This window comes from Callithrix jacchus, chromosome 14 (genome assembly GCF_049354715.1).
Source record: "Callithrix jacchus isolate 240 chromosome 14, calJac240_pri, whole genome shotgun sequence".
NCBI lineage: Eukaryota > Metazoa > Chordata > Mammalia > Primates > Cebidae > Callithrix > Callithrix jacchus.
In genome coordinates, this window is record NC_133515.1 from 69,111,777 (window position 1) to 69,126,897 (window position 15,121).

Genomic DNA, 15,121 nt, shown 5'->3' on the forward strand with positions numbered 1-15,121 from the left:
ACAGAAAATAAACTTTAAACATGAAGGCAGGAGGCCTCCTCCATGACTCTAGAAGCCCTAGAAAGGGGTCCCTCATCAAAAACATGTTCCCTACTTACACTAAGGCTGGGATTATTTTAACAAGAGCCTACATTTCCCTCCTCTGCCCTCACAGGGACAAGAGGAAGAGCAGCCGGGCATGTTTCATTATTGAGGTTGTGGGAAGCAGATGCCTACGTTGCCAGCTTTAGCAAATAAAAATCGAAGGCCAAGCTAAATTTGAATTGCAGATCAACAACAAATACTTTTGTGGTATAAGAACATCCCATGCAATATCTCGGACATATCTATAGGAAAAAAAGTATTCATTGTTTACCTGCAATTCAAATTTAACTGAGCATCCTTTCTTTCCTCTGGAAACTCTGGGCTCAGCACACCTGCAAGAGAAATAGGATGGTGTCCTGAAGAAGCAAAGAAGACAGACAAAGGAGCATGGGTACCAAAGAGAAACTTTTTTTTCATGGTGGGCCAGGCGCAGTGGCTCATGCCTATAATCCCAGCATTTTGGGAGGTGGAGGAAGGCAGATTGCCTGAGCTCAGGAGTTCAAGAACAGCCTGGGCAACACAGTGAAACCCCGTCTCTACTAAAAAAAAAAAAAAAAATCAGTCAGGCGTGGCAGCGTGTCCCTGTAGTCCCAGCTACTCGGGATGTTCAGGATGTTCGGGATGCTCAGGCAAGGATTGCTTGCACCCATGAGGTGGAGGTTGCGGTGAGCCGAGATCATGCCACTACACTCCAGCCTGGGTGACAGAGCAAGACTCTGTCTCAACAACAACAACAAAAAGACATGGTGAATCTGCAGAAGCTCACGGTTGCTCATCAACCTGGGCACCAAGTTGATGCTTAAATGCCCAAACATTTCACCTACATCTATCCTATTTAATCCTCACGGCAACTCGAGAAGCTGCAAAAGATGACTGCTATTAACCCTTTTCATAAATTAGAAAACAGAAGTTTGAGAAGGTTAAGTGATTTTTCTCAAAGTCACAAAGCTTCAAAGCAGAAGAACAACACCTTCTGCTCCTGGATGAATTTTGAACACTTTAAAGGAAGAAAAGGATTTATATGACTGAAAAGAAGAAGAAAAAGCAATTTCTGAGAACTGATCTTCAGTGAAGGTTAGGTGAACTACTTGCTACATACATTTTTGTTACCTAAATGTAAATTATGTAAAATGAAATCTAAGCTTAAAGATCAAGGGTCTTAACAATTATAAATAAATGCATAGTTGCTTACTGAGAGTACAGTAATCTTTGCAGAAGGCCAGATAAGCTTCAACTCTTGTTACTCCTCAGCAATTCCAACATCATGCTCAAAAGCAAAGCCTTGCTCTCTTGCACCTTTATGCACTCCCCAAATCTGGCCCAGGACAACTGAGCAATCGGTGTGCATTGCATTAGCGGTTGGGCATACGTAACAGACACAGGGTAGGAAAATGAAGTGGGATGCTTTGGCCCAGAGAAACGAGACATACACCTGGACCACAGAAAATGGGATGTTAAAAAAAAAAGCCTCAGTTACCACACTAGGCCCACAGGCGAAGGCAGAGGATGTTCAGGTCAAAATGCAACAATGCTTTTTGAATTTCAGCTATTTGAATTTCATCCTATTTCAGCTTTTCAAATAAGCAAGAGGGAGCAATGCCACAGATACACCCATTCACTAAGACAGAAGCCAGTCCAAGGGAAGGTAATCCATGTTCCCCTCACCTCCCACCCTTGGAGCTGTTTAAAAAGGACCACGCCTGTAATCCCAGCACTTTGGGAGGCTAAGGTGGGCAGATCATAAAGTCAAGAGATCGAGACCATCCTGGCCAACATGATGAAACCCTGTCTCTACTAAAAATACAAAAAATTAGCTGGGTGTGGTGGCACATGCCTGTAGTCCTAGCTACTTAGGAGGCTGAGGCAGGAGAATAGCTTGTACCCGGGAGGCAGAGGTTGCAGTGAGCCGAGATTGCAGCACTGCACTCCAGCCTGGGCAACAGAGTGAGACTCCATCTCGCCCCCAAAAAAATGACCAAGTGTGTAGAATTCTAGTTCTAGTTCTGTACCCTTGGAATTCAGCAAACCCAACTCCTGCTGCTCATTCATTTCCAACAGGCAGAGACCTGAGGACGAGAAGGTTTTCCTGACAACCCTTCAGTTGATTATTACTAATAAAATCCCCAAATAGAAGCACAATTTTACCTGCATCCAATAATAAACATTAATCACAGATAATTACCAATAATAAGTAGTTATCATTGATGGAAAACTTGCTATAAGGTAGCTATTATTCCCATTTTATAGATGAGGAGATGGGTACAGATAGGTCAAATGATTTGCCCAATATGTAGTCAAAACTAATAAAACTAGAATTCAAAGCCAGGACTAACTCCAAAGCCCATCCTACTAGTTTTAGATCCGTGAACTTGGACAAACCACCATCCAATGGCATGAAGGATACTACAAAGTTATTCTCCATCCCTATCAGACCTATCAATAAACAAACAAAAGAAAATTAATTGGAAATGCAGCATGTGAGATCGTCAGCATAGATTTCCTGGATAATTAAAACTTCAATATATCACAAGTAATTTTGTTCAACACTTTGCTCCAAGCAACGTTCCTAGCACATAGAAATACTCAATATATATTTGTTGAATGGCTGGCTAGCTAGATGAATGGAGAGATTAATGAATGGACTCCATTCTAACTACTGTTCTCCTTCTTTGGATAGTTTGTTTTTGTTTTTTTAATCAAGCAATTTTTTTTGGATTGCATTCCTACTTTAATCTTAACTGGTCTCCTGACTGCCCTCATAACCCCAAACACTAAAAAACTGCCGTCCAACATTTTCTATGTTCTTCTTCCAATTTACAGGGGCTCCCTTCCCTGTCTATTTAGATACCATTTTCTGCAAGGCCTGGCTCAAAATATTACCAAGAAGCCTCTGCCAGCTAACAGAACCCACATTAATTCCCAACTCCTTTGAACCATACAGTTCTTTAAATTCACTGTTTTATAAAAGGGTGTTAATCTTGATCTTCCAAATGGCCCACTTGAGAAAATCCATTTCTTCTTTTTTCTAATTATCATTTTTCAAAATATGTTCACGAAACATGAGTTCTTAATGTTTCCCAAAAAAGAGCATTCTATGATGAAAAATTTGGGGGACACACCCGGTTAAACAGAGGTGTGCAACTCACTTTGTGATAGACCATCTTGAGTCTTTCATACACTAATGTGCATTTGATTCTGTAACATTTCCCAACCTCTTTGATCACGGAGACCTGAAAATATCATAAGGTTCCTACTCCTTGGAAGTCAGTCTGGCAAACGCTGGTCAATTATATGCTCCTTCTTAAATGGCTGATTGATGATTCTCTCAGCTACCTAAACTGGTTGAGATAAGCATCAGTGCAGAAGGTAGGGAGACAGATTCACACACCTATATTCTAGGAATTCTGCTTGCTTGCTTACTTGTTTTCAGAGTAATCTTTGAGTGGCTTAATGATACAGAGAGAGAGCTCCATTTAAGAATTAAATTTATGTTTTTGTGGGCCTTGAACAAAGGTAGATAAAGAAGCAAGCTATCAAAAATAGCTTTGCGACTTTGATCACAACGAAGAAAGGCAAGGAGGGAAAAAAGCAGAAGTTGGCTCTTTTGCAGGAGAAACAAGGATAAACTTCGTGAAGAATAATATCATCAAGTGCGAAGGTTAAGCGTAGCCAAGTCCCAGAATGTAGGGTCTGGAGAGCTGAGTCAGGATCACTGTTAACTTGTCCCTTTACAGATCATCTAGACTATCCTAACTCCTGATTTCACAGCTGGAGAATTAATAGGAGTCACTTGACTCCCTCATTCAATACACTTCCTAGAGAAAGAAAAAAGTATTAGGCAATCCAGTCCTGAAGAGGTGAGGCCTGGGTGTCCCCAGGTGCTGAAAAGATTGTGGTAAGCTGTCCTTCTCAGTTGTAATTTTACATACTATATATTTATGTTATTCTTTGAATAATATTGTGTATCCTAGTAGAGTATATGCTCTCTGAGAGCAATGACCAGCTCTTGACATAGTGGGCATGGTGCCTAGTATATTCAGTAAATATTTGCTCTGTGAATGAAAGGATGGCCAGAACAATGAATAAATACACTACTCTGCCCACTGCTTTGAATCTTTTGTGAATTCCTTCTTTCTCCACACTGTACCAAATGATGAACTTCTAAGAGCACAAACTCAGTCAGTCTGATTAAAGAATGCTGTCTATTTGAGCTTCTACAAGACAGACCCCAGAGAGCTAAAGGGGAGTAGAGGGGGACACTTCCTGATCACGAGTTGCTTATATCTGCCTGGGGAAAGAAGACAGGCAACAAAAGATACCATAGTCTGAAAAAAACAAATCTTTTCAAGAAGGACATAAGCAAAATCAAAGACTTTGTTTTTCAATAATTAATTCTAGATTCACTCATCATGATTTTATAAAACTCTTCTTGAAGCCAGGTGCAGTGGCTCACTTCTGTAATCCCAGCACTTTGGGAGGCTGAGGTGGGGAGATCACTGAAGGTCAGGAGTTTGAGACCAGCCTGGCCAACACAGTGAAACCCTGTCTCTACTAAAAATACAGAAGTTTGTTGGGTGTGGTAGCTCATGCTTGTAATCCCAGCTACCTGGGAGGCTGAGGCAGGAGGATTGCTTGAACCTGGGAGGCAGAGGTTGCAGTGATCCAAGATCGCGCCACTGCACTCCAGCCTGGGCAATAGAGCAAGACACTGACTCAAATTTTAAAAAACTCTTCCTGAGCTTGATTACATTTTTAGTCTTATCTACTTCTTGGGGTCAGGAGCTCAGTGAGTCTACTCCTCGCTAGCAAACAATGGTGACTTTTCACTAGCTTAAAACTACCTCTTTGAGACTTCAAGGGGAAGTAGAGGGGACGAGTCGGGGTGGGGAGAGAGGAGATCCTCATTTCGGTATTTGGGTTTTATGACAGGCTTCTGTTTTTCCTCTTCTTCCCCAGCACAGTATTACAGATTTCAGTTATATTTCCTCTGGAGTTTCAATTTTGTTTAGATGTCAATGAGTTACAATGAACTGTATGTTCCTGTCCTCCCAGTTCTCCCAGCACAGTACAGACTTTTGGCCACTTCACATGGTTTATGCCAGAAAACTAAATTTCAAACAGGTGAAGCCCAGCTGATTAGCATTATAATAGATTATAATTACTTAACAAGCCCATATATACCCGGAGGAACTTGGAGAGAAATACAGTGTTTTGCCAAGTGTAGCTTTTATTTATGTAAAATACTGCAGGCTTGCTCTGGAGTTCTTTTAGCCTAAGTGAAACCCCTGGAAGCTTTGTCTGAACATGCTTCAATAGCTCTGTGAGTTCAGGCGCCGGAATTTGAAATTTCATTTCTTGTTGCTGCCAACTACAAAGGATTTTGTATCTAAAGCCCAGATGAGAATTTAAACTTCATTTAAACTCTGCAAATGGAGGGGAAGTGGGCCTTTTGCTTCTCCCCTCACCACGGCACCTGGCATGGACCCTGGGCACCCAGAGGGTAGAAAATTCCTACTTTTAGGAACTTCAGACTTGATGGAGATTCTTCAGCTTGATACAAATTGCTACATGGAAATAATATAGCATTCTCTCATAAGAACATCTTCAAGGATCTCACAGATTTTTATAAAATAAAATATCCTTCCTCCTCCTCACTTCTTTCAACTGTATAGGATTGGTTAAGAAATTCATTCAGCTGGTTTCTATCAAGATGCCATGGTCCTGAGAGGCAGGAATTATGCATACCCAACTTTTGTTGTACCAAACCCCATATCTACCAATAGTGCTAGACCAAAGTAGGTACTACAGAAACACACACTTGTTTTGTGTGCATTCATTCATTCCTTCAACAATGTGCCAAGAAATTCATTTATTCATTCAATAATTTATTCATTCATTCAACAAAGTGCCAGGCAGTGTTTTGGGTGCCATGATATAGCAGTATACAAAAAGCAATAAACATTTATACAGCGTCTGGTGTTCTGGTATTAGAGATAAACAACACAGATAAATTTGAAAACTAGGATATAAGATAGAGATAAGAGCTAAAGAAAAAAAAAAGCAGGAAAGGAGCATATAAAGTGTAAAAGAAGAGGGTGAATGTTTAGATAGGATTGCAAGAAAAGGCCTTACTGAGAACATAACATCTGAGCGAAGACTTGAGCTATGTGGGTATCTGGGAAAGGAGCATTCTAGAAAGATGGGATGGCAAGTGTAAAGACTAAGGCAGGAGCATGGTAAGTGCGTTTAAGGGGTGTCAAGTGGGTCAGGATAGCTGGAGACGAATGAACAAGGAGAAGAATAGCAGGTGATGAGGTCGGGGAGGTCACAGCAGAAGGCCTGACTTTCTTGGTCTTGTAAATTATGGTAAGGGATATTACTAAGGCATCGTGAGCAGACACAGGATCTGAGAAGCTGGGACAAGGTGGAACCAATTCAAAGGCTGTTGAAATAATCCAGGTGTGAGATAATAGTGACTTAGGCCCAAGTGGGGTCAGCAGAGGCATAAAAAACATCTGATTTGGGATATATTTTGAAGGCAGAAACAGCAGATGTTGCTGATGTAAAAGATATGGGGCACCTGAGAATGAGAGGTGTCAAGGATGGCTCCTCAAGATTTTTGGCTGGACCGTTGGAAGGCTGGAGTTGCCATTTTTTAAGCTAAGGAAGAAGGGCTTAGATTGGGGAGAGGGGAAATTAGGTATACAATATTAGGTCTAAAGAGTTTGAGATGCCCTTTACACAATAAAAGGTGATGACATGAAGGCAATCCCATAAATAAATTCTAGAGTTCAGGGTCAGGTATGATGTGGAATTAGGAATTTAGTGTGAACAGCATTGAAAGTGTATTTAAATCCATGAAACTAGATAACATTGGCACAGTAAAACCCAAACACCAGCTCCCAAATATCCTCATTTCCAATTACTCATATGCTTCAATAAATAATTAACCTTTGTCTACAATGGCCTCAGTTTCTAGACTTTCCAAAACAATCTCATTTGAAGTAATTCTATTATTTTCAAAAGGGCAATTTGTTAAGTATAACTAAATCAAATGTATTTTTAGACTATGTAAGACTTTTCATATAAATACACTCACAAATCAAGGAGAAAAATATCTTTCACTGGACCATATGTTCTGATTTAAGATTCTAAAACTATGAATATACACACATAACTCTTCAAATATTAATAAAGTTGCTGAAATGTATTATACCCAGACCACCTGCTACAAGCTTTATGGTTCCTTATTTAATTCTCATAGCAACCCTAAAAGTCAAGACCTATGACAGTTCCATTTTACAGACGAAGAAACAGGCTTAAAAAGCCTAAGTCACACACCCAAAGTCACATAACTAATGAGTGGTGGCGACACCTTACAGTTAGAACTCACTGATTCTAGGGAGAGGGGCCCACTGAGGAGCTAGGGAATTCAGGGTCTCAAATATTCACTAAATCTGCTGCTGATCAAAGACACCAAGAAGAAGAAACAGGACAATCAATCCTTGTCTGTCCATGAAGTTGGAAGCTAACTCAGGTCCTTAACTCTAGTGACCCAATGCCAAGAGGTTGTCTGTGATCGCACTGGGACAAGGACGAATCCTTCAGGTAGTTGTGAAACAACCAACTATGTACGCGCAAGTGCAATATTACATGGTATTACAGGAGCAGGGGAAAGGGAGAGCTCCAGGGACCCTCAGCTGCTGGGGAAGAATTCAGGGTAAAGGGGCATACAAAGGAGGAATGGACCATTGCCAGCCCTTCCCTACCTCCTTACCCCCTTAGTAGTCCCCTCCCACCCCACTGTGTTTAAATGATAATGGAGGTTTCAGAAATCCTTTAAAAAAATTTTCCCTACAAATGTCCGGAAGATAGAGATGTGCTCTAGGGCAATATGAATCAAAGTGCGGTCATTCAGCAGGCCTGCATAACTCAGGCTCCATTCAGGGCATCAGAATCAGCACTGCTAGAGGCTGTGCCCTGGTATCTGTGTTGCAAGAATCTCCCCCAAGTGAACTCTGGTGGGCCAAGGGAGAACGGCCTCAGAGCTTAACCTCTCCAAACAGCGTATAGGCCTCGCTCCCAGAGTCACCAGTGGCGCCATCATTTTGCAAAGCTTTGCTGATGGGCTACCTGGGAAATATAAACCAGAAACAACACTTGCAGTGTCCCCATTCATTGCCAAATGAGATGGTCAGTCTGAAGAGAGCTATTTTGGAGAATCCAGAAACCAGCTTTCTCAGGGCGTATATAATAATCAATTCTGTCAAAAACTCTCTCTAGGTCAGGTCCATGCTCATTTTGGGGGATATAATAATAATAATTGTAGTAGACATGCATTGAGCAGTTACTAAGGACCAGGCATTGGTCTATGCACTGTCACTGTACACATATTAACCCATTTTAATCTCCACAATCACCCCATTTCATTATAGGGAGGTATATGTATTATCCCCCACTTTGTACAGGGGAAGAAATGGAAATACAGAAGGTTAACAAGGTCCTGAAGATGGTAGGCAACAGAAGTGGGATTCAAGTCCAGAGCAATCTGGCCCCAGACTTTACCACTCTGGGGAATCACCTCTTAAAGGATGGCTTTCTGTGCCTCTGTATTCTGAGTGCCTGTCCTTTTTTTTTGAGAGGGAATTTCGCTCTTCTTGCCCAGGCTTGAGTGCAATGGCACCATCTCAGCTCACCACAACCTCCACCTCCCAGGTTCAAGGCATTCTTCTGCCTCAGCCTCCCGAGTAGCTGGCATTACAGGCATGCGCCACCACACTCAGCTAATTTTGTATTTTTAGTAGAGACAGGGTTTCTCCACATCGGTCAGTCTGGTCATGAAGCCTGCCTCTTCTACAAAATACAGCAAGGGAACGGCGCTCACCAAAGTTGTCATCAGAGGCAGGGCAGTAGAACAAAGAGGAAACTGAGCTCAGTGTGAAGACTACTGAAGCAATGATAGAGCAAAATCCAAAATGTGAATAAGCCAGCCAGCTGTCACCTGAAGGCAGCCCTTAAAGCCCTAATCCTTGCCCCACCTGCCTTTCACCCCTGTGCTAAATGCAATGCCACTCCATCCAGCATTCCACCTTCACTTGTAAAGTGAATCCCAATACTTCTAGTTCACATAATTATTATTCTAAATCGTTCTTTAAAAATTACAAAATTCTACAGTCACATTTCAAGATATTTCTATGTACGAATGCTTGATTCATTAATTATCTGGAGCCCTCTCTGCCCTGCAATTTCTATTCTAGCCCAGTGTTTCTCAAAGCAAGCCTGATCTGGTCAGAATCTCAGGGAGAGCTGGTTAGAAATGTAGAGTCCCAGCTTATTCCAAATCATAGCATCAAAAGCTCTCAAGGTTGGAACAGGGGATCTATATTTTTAACACCTTCCCTTAGTGATTCTTATATATGAAAGTCTGAGCAGTGTTATTAACTGGTTCTTGGAAAACCCAGCTATAGCAATAGTGTTATAATAGATTTTACTTCAAAGCATCAGCAAAATATTTCCTTCTCTTTGTAATGAGCTTTCTCTAAAGCAATCCCCTCTGTCATCACAACTGAAATGTCTCTCATTTTCTGGAGAATAATTATCTCAGCTTGGCTTTTACGCATTCTAGACTCTACCTCAGTTATCTAAACTTTCGCTCACTCCAGTGTTAAAAAAGTGTGGGCCCCACATCACTAATGAAGCTCAAAGACACCTGGAATGAACTTCGTTTCTGTATTGTAGAGCCCTGTTTATTTTAACGTGAACAAAGGAAAGTCATAACTATACTCTCCAAACCTGTGATTTCATGAACAGTGGGGCTTAAGAAAAGACTAAGTGGAAAATAAAAGAATTTATTAAGTAAATAAAAGCACAGTCAGTACTCAGATAAAAGTCTTACATTTGGGAAACCTTGTCCTGCCCACTCCTTACCAACAGGTGCACTCAGTTTCCACCCTGCTGATCCATTCTGCAGCCCCTGACCACAGGATTGTCTACCTTTATTCCTGCAGTGGTTGTGCCAGGAAACACTGCTCCTTCTTGCAGATACCTCTTTAAATGTGACCTACTGTTTCACACCCAGCTCATTCATGCCTCCTTCCAAAAGCCCTCCTGAATTCTTCCAGTTCTCCCTACCCTTTTTTTTTTCCCTCAGAGACAGGGTCTCACTCTGTCACCTCTGAAATATAATGGCCTGATTGTCAGATCATAGCTTACTGTAGCCCTGAACTCCTGGGCTCAAGTTATCCTGCAGCTTCGGCCTCCAGAGTAGACTACAGGCACACACCACACTACAGGTGCAGAGTTGGCTAGTTTTTAAGTTTTCTTTAGCTATGGAGTCTTACTTTGTTGCCCAGGCTGATCTTGAACTCCTGGGTTCAAACGATCCTCCCAGCAGCTCTGCCTCCCGAGTAGTTGGGACTGCAAGCGTCAGCCACAGTGCCTAGCCCACTCCCTTTCTGAACTCTTAGCATACTCATGGTACCACTGGTATGGAACCTAATTGCTACTTAATTGTCTATATCAGGAGCGTCCAACCTTTTGGCTTCCCTGGGCCACACTGGAAGAAGAACTGTCTTGGGACACACATAAAATACACTACCACTAACAATAACTGATAAGCTAAAAGAATTGCAAAAAAAAACCTCAATGTTTTAAGAAAGTTTACAAATTTGTGTTTGGCAGTATTCAAAAGCCATCCTGGGCCACTTGTGGCCCATGGGCCATGGGTTGGACAAGCTTGATGTATATGTAAGTACTTGGTGTCATTTCCTTAGTGAAATGGAGCCCCCTGAGAGTGACCCAGGACCTCATTTTCCTCTGGATTGCCCACAGTACTAAGCTTCCCTGGTTGAACCTGAGTGCAAAATAGAAACTCCAGGAATACAAGTGAATTCAAAGTGCAGTTGAATCCAATGTTCCGCAGCAATGAGAGAAGCAGCTGCTTCATGCTTTCCACACCCCTTTACTTCAGGTCTGATCTCTTAGCCACACCTGAGAAGGGTGTGTCTCTTCATTCCTGCCAGGTAAGGAGTGCAGAGACCTGAGCCCAGGGGATTCTACCCAAAGGTATGATGAACCCATGGGTTTACCCTGAATATTAAGACTGGGAAAGGTAAACTTAGCCCAGCTGCAAATGGTCTCCATTTCTAAAGGCCAGTCACCCCTGCCAATGAATCCCCACCTTCAACCTGGAGGAACCAGAGTGGCCACAGCATCCTCTAGCGAAAACAGATGAGCATTCTGAACCTGCCCCACCACTTGATTCATCCTTGAGACTTTGGGCTTCTCTATCTCAAGTTTTTTAGTTTGTCCAATACCTGCCATACCTAATTCACACTTGCCATAAGGCAAAACAGATGAAGTTATCAAGCACAATAAAAGTGTCAAGGACACAGCACACGGATCTGCAGGGAGAACAGGCTGGGGGCCAGATAGGCAGGCTGGGCTCCCCATCAGACAAGCTGTGGGCAATAGGAAGTGAGGGCCCTACCTCCAGCCCACCTTTGCTTGTCATGTGACCCTAGCTCTCTACCTAGCTTCTCCAGAACTCAATGTCCTCCTCTGTAAAACTTGCCTGTGCACTAGACGATCTGATCTAGAGCCAAATCCAACATGAATTTGAGAAACTTAGAGGATCATAACCAAACAAGTTCCCACTGCATGCTTCACTAGGAGTGATGAAGGTGGGGACCGTGTCCTGGAGCTCCCAGAGTTTCGGGTGTGCCCAGCAAAGCATCACCAGAGATACGAAGACACTCTCCCTCCAACCAACATCTGTTCTCTAGATAAATGCGAACCTGCTGCTCCTTGTCCCTGCTCTCTGCCCCCTTGTCCAAGCCCCTCATCTGCATACACTGCAAAAATCCCACATCTCCTTGCTACCAGAGTCAAGTTTTTTTGGTCCCTTTCCTGTCCAAAAACAACAACTCCAAAATCACAGGTTTTCAGTGTCGAGGTCTGCCTCTGAAATTAGTTACCCCTTCCGCTCCCCCTCTCATATGCACTGCTTCCCTGAGGAAAGGGCCCAAAGGCCATGCATGGAAAGGAAATGGGGAACGAGTGGGAGCTCTGCTGTGGGGGCTGAGGGAAGCAGAGATGAGGGACATCTGTGAAGTAGAATGGAATGCCATGGAGTTCTTTGGGATTCCATAAAGGTTTGCCTGCTTTCCAAAGTGCAAACCACAAATCTAGAGTTCTACGCATGTGGCTTGTTGGAGCTTCCCTGTGAGACTGTAACCATGGTTTCAGGCAGACTACATCACAGCCATGAGCATAAAAACAAAAGGCTCTCTCCTATTTCTCCCTAAAACTCTGTGTCCTTGAAAAAAATATGTAAGGTGATATGCCAAAGTGATTCACGTGCAACTTCTGACCTCTAGGAGATCCATGAAGTTATCTGGTTTTCAATAAAAAGCAATTGCTCTATGCCACTTTTGAGGCTTAGAGAAATGTCTCACTTTTTGTGTAAACCAAAGAACCCTGAAAACATATATATCCAGAGGAACACTTGCACTTGCTCTTGGTGGGAACATGTCACAAACCTGAAAACACAGAAATCCATGTCCTAAATTAACACCATTCTTCCAAGAAGAGAAAAAAAAAACTAAGATCTGCTTGTCCAAGTTCCAAGATCGGATGCATTTGGTTTATAGTACATTGAGACAAGGCCTATTTCCAAATCCTTAATAGTTTAACAATGAAATTAATTAACAATTTACTCAATCTCAGACTCAGAAATCGTCTTTTATTGCACAGTAGCTTGACAATCAAAACAGAGAAATAATATAACTTTAAATAAAATTCAAAGCACTGTCTTGCAATTACCCACAAGCAGAACCTTTCTTCAAATGCAACATTCATTCTGCATGGATGGGGCAATGAATTGGACAAAACAAGCTCGGCTTATGTTTCTGGAACCATAGAGGGGACATCCTGGAGGAGGACACTTTTTTTCTACTTGTATGTCAGAAGATGAGCTAACCGCCATGCAGAAGAATACAAACACACCGGCTTCCTCCGGGAGGAAAAAATAAAGCAACTCCTCACTCGGCTAAGCAGGACAAAGCCAGGACGTGCAACAAGCCTTCAGTCAAAGGCTCCACGTGCCTTTCCAAGGACGGAGGGACCCACCCACACACAATCACACACAGCCAGCCCACCACGCGCCTGCGGAAGAAAGCCGGGTCCTCGGCCAACCTTCAGCACCAGCAGCCCAGGCTCTCCCAGTTTGGAAACCTCCCGCAGCACCACCATCTGGAGGGCACAGAGGGGGCAGAGGGCCACATCCTCTTTCCAAGTCTCATCTTCCTCGTCAATGCCTGTTTCTCCCCAACTACGAAGTGAAGTGTACCTCCCCAAGGAAACTGAGACCTGCAGGCATACACACCCCCCAGTCGTCACTGAGTCCCGGAGCCCTACGATCAAGGCCAGTGAATCTTTCCCCGGGACCCCACAACCGGGTTCCCGGACCGACGGGGAGGCCCCAGACTCACCCAGTCCTCGAAGTGGCGGCTCCCGTTCTGCAGCAGCTCCTCAAACTGGATGGTGCAGTTGGCCACGAAGTCGTCGTAGCCGATGGGGGCATCGTGAAAGACAGCCAGCTCGATCTTGCGCCCGTTGCACACATCAGTGACGAACTCGTCGTGCCAGGCCGGGCTGTTGGTCTTCTGCTTGGTGGCCGTTTGGCCGATGCGCGAGTCGTCCACATTGAGGGCAATGTAGGGGTCGAGAAGAAAAGTCTGTGGCCGGGGTCCCACCGCATGGCGCAGCGACCAGGCTGTGGGCTTCAAGCTCACGGCCTCGCAGATTTTGATCTTAAGAAGGCCATTGAACACTACCATGGTCGGGGCGGGGAGTGGGGGCCGGGGTCACTCCGTCTGCCCTGAGGGCAGGAATGAAGAACCGACGGCCCGGCGCTCCAAGCTACGGGGACTCTTGGGTCCCCTTTCGCCCCACCCCACACACTCCCTACACCTTGTGGCGTTGCGCCCTGGCGCGGGCGATTCTCAGCCAGTGCATGTATTTCCTCGCCGGATTCCTAACGGAAAACAGGGAGGGGGGAGAGCTGGGGGACGTCCGTGCTTGGAGCAAGTCTCTCCCCCCGACCACCAGCTGCACCTCCAGAAGAGAAGACGAGCTGTCGGCTCCGCTGCAAGCCGCGGGGGCTGCCTCGCCGCCTCGCTGGCTCTCCGGCTCCGGGCTGCGGGAAAGCGGGCGCCGCGCCCGGCGCTCACCTACCTTTCCGAAACATAATCCCGGGAAATTTCGACTCCGGGAGGGGGATGGGGCGGTGGGACGGGGCGGGGACGAGAACCGGGGGCGCAGATTTCAACCCGGATCCTCTTCGCACACCCAGCGCCTGCCTCTGACCGCACGGGGCGGGGGGTGGACCGAGGGATGTTCAGTCTATCCGGAGGGATGCATGTCGAGAGGAAATGGTCCTCCTCGGAGCCAAATTTTTAAAAATCCACAAGCCCTACGGCCAGCCGGGGCCGCCTCCTCCTGGGCGAAGCAGCGCCGCGCCGAAGCCGGCGATCGGGAGGCGCCAGGAGCCCAGAATCTCACATCCGCGCGGGCTCGGGAGTCCGGGCGGCCGCCGATCCGGCTCGGGGCGCAGGCCGGCACCGGGCGGTGCGCAGCGCGGCGGCGGGGCCGGGACTGCGACTCGGCTCGGCCCCACCTCCTGGGCGCCGGCGCCCGCCCGCCGCGCTCCCCGCGTCCCCGCTCTCGGCTGCCGCTCGCTCGCCGCCCGCCAGCCCGCGCTCCCCCGCGGTCTCCTCTCCCTCCGTCGGTGTGCGAGCGAGTCTCCCTCCCTCTAATGCAGGAAATGCGCAAAAGACGTCAGTGTGTGTGAGTGTGTGTGTGAGTGTGTATGTGTGCACGCGCGCGCGCGCACGGCAGTGTTTGGGGAAATAGAAAGTTTTGCCGGTTGGGGGAGCAATACGGAAAAAGTGAGCCAAGGAGAGAACGGCGGAGAGCGGGCGAGGCTGCCCGGGTCGCGGCGGCGGGCGGGGTAGCCGGGCGGGGATCCCGCGCGGGA

General features: G+C 45.4%; 1 protein-coding gene across 4 annotated transcripts in view; it reads right to left on the bottom strand.

Annotated features, from left to right (window-relative positions):
* The window catches only part of PRKCE (protein kinase C epsilon), a 543,399-nt gene extending 528,508 nt beyond the window's left edge, over positions 1-14,891 (bottom strand). For 2 of the 4 annotated variants that reach the window (XM_035272648.3, XM_078349415.1), the window contains exon 1: positions 13,575-14,891. In XM_035272648.3, the coding sequence (XP_035128539.1) occupies positions 13,575-13,922 (348 nt within the window). In that variant the 5' untranslated portion in view covers positions 13,923-14,891. Of the gene's footprint in view, positions 1-355; positions 417-13,574 lie in introns of all 4 variants that reach the window. The other 2 variants (XM_035272650.3, XM_078349416.1) reach the window with 2 other exon arrangements.
* Between the last annotated feature and the right edge of the window lie 230 nt (positions 14,892-15,121).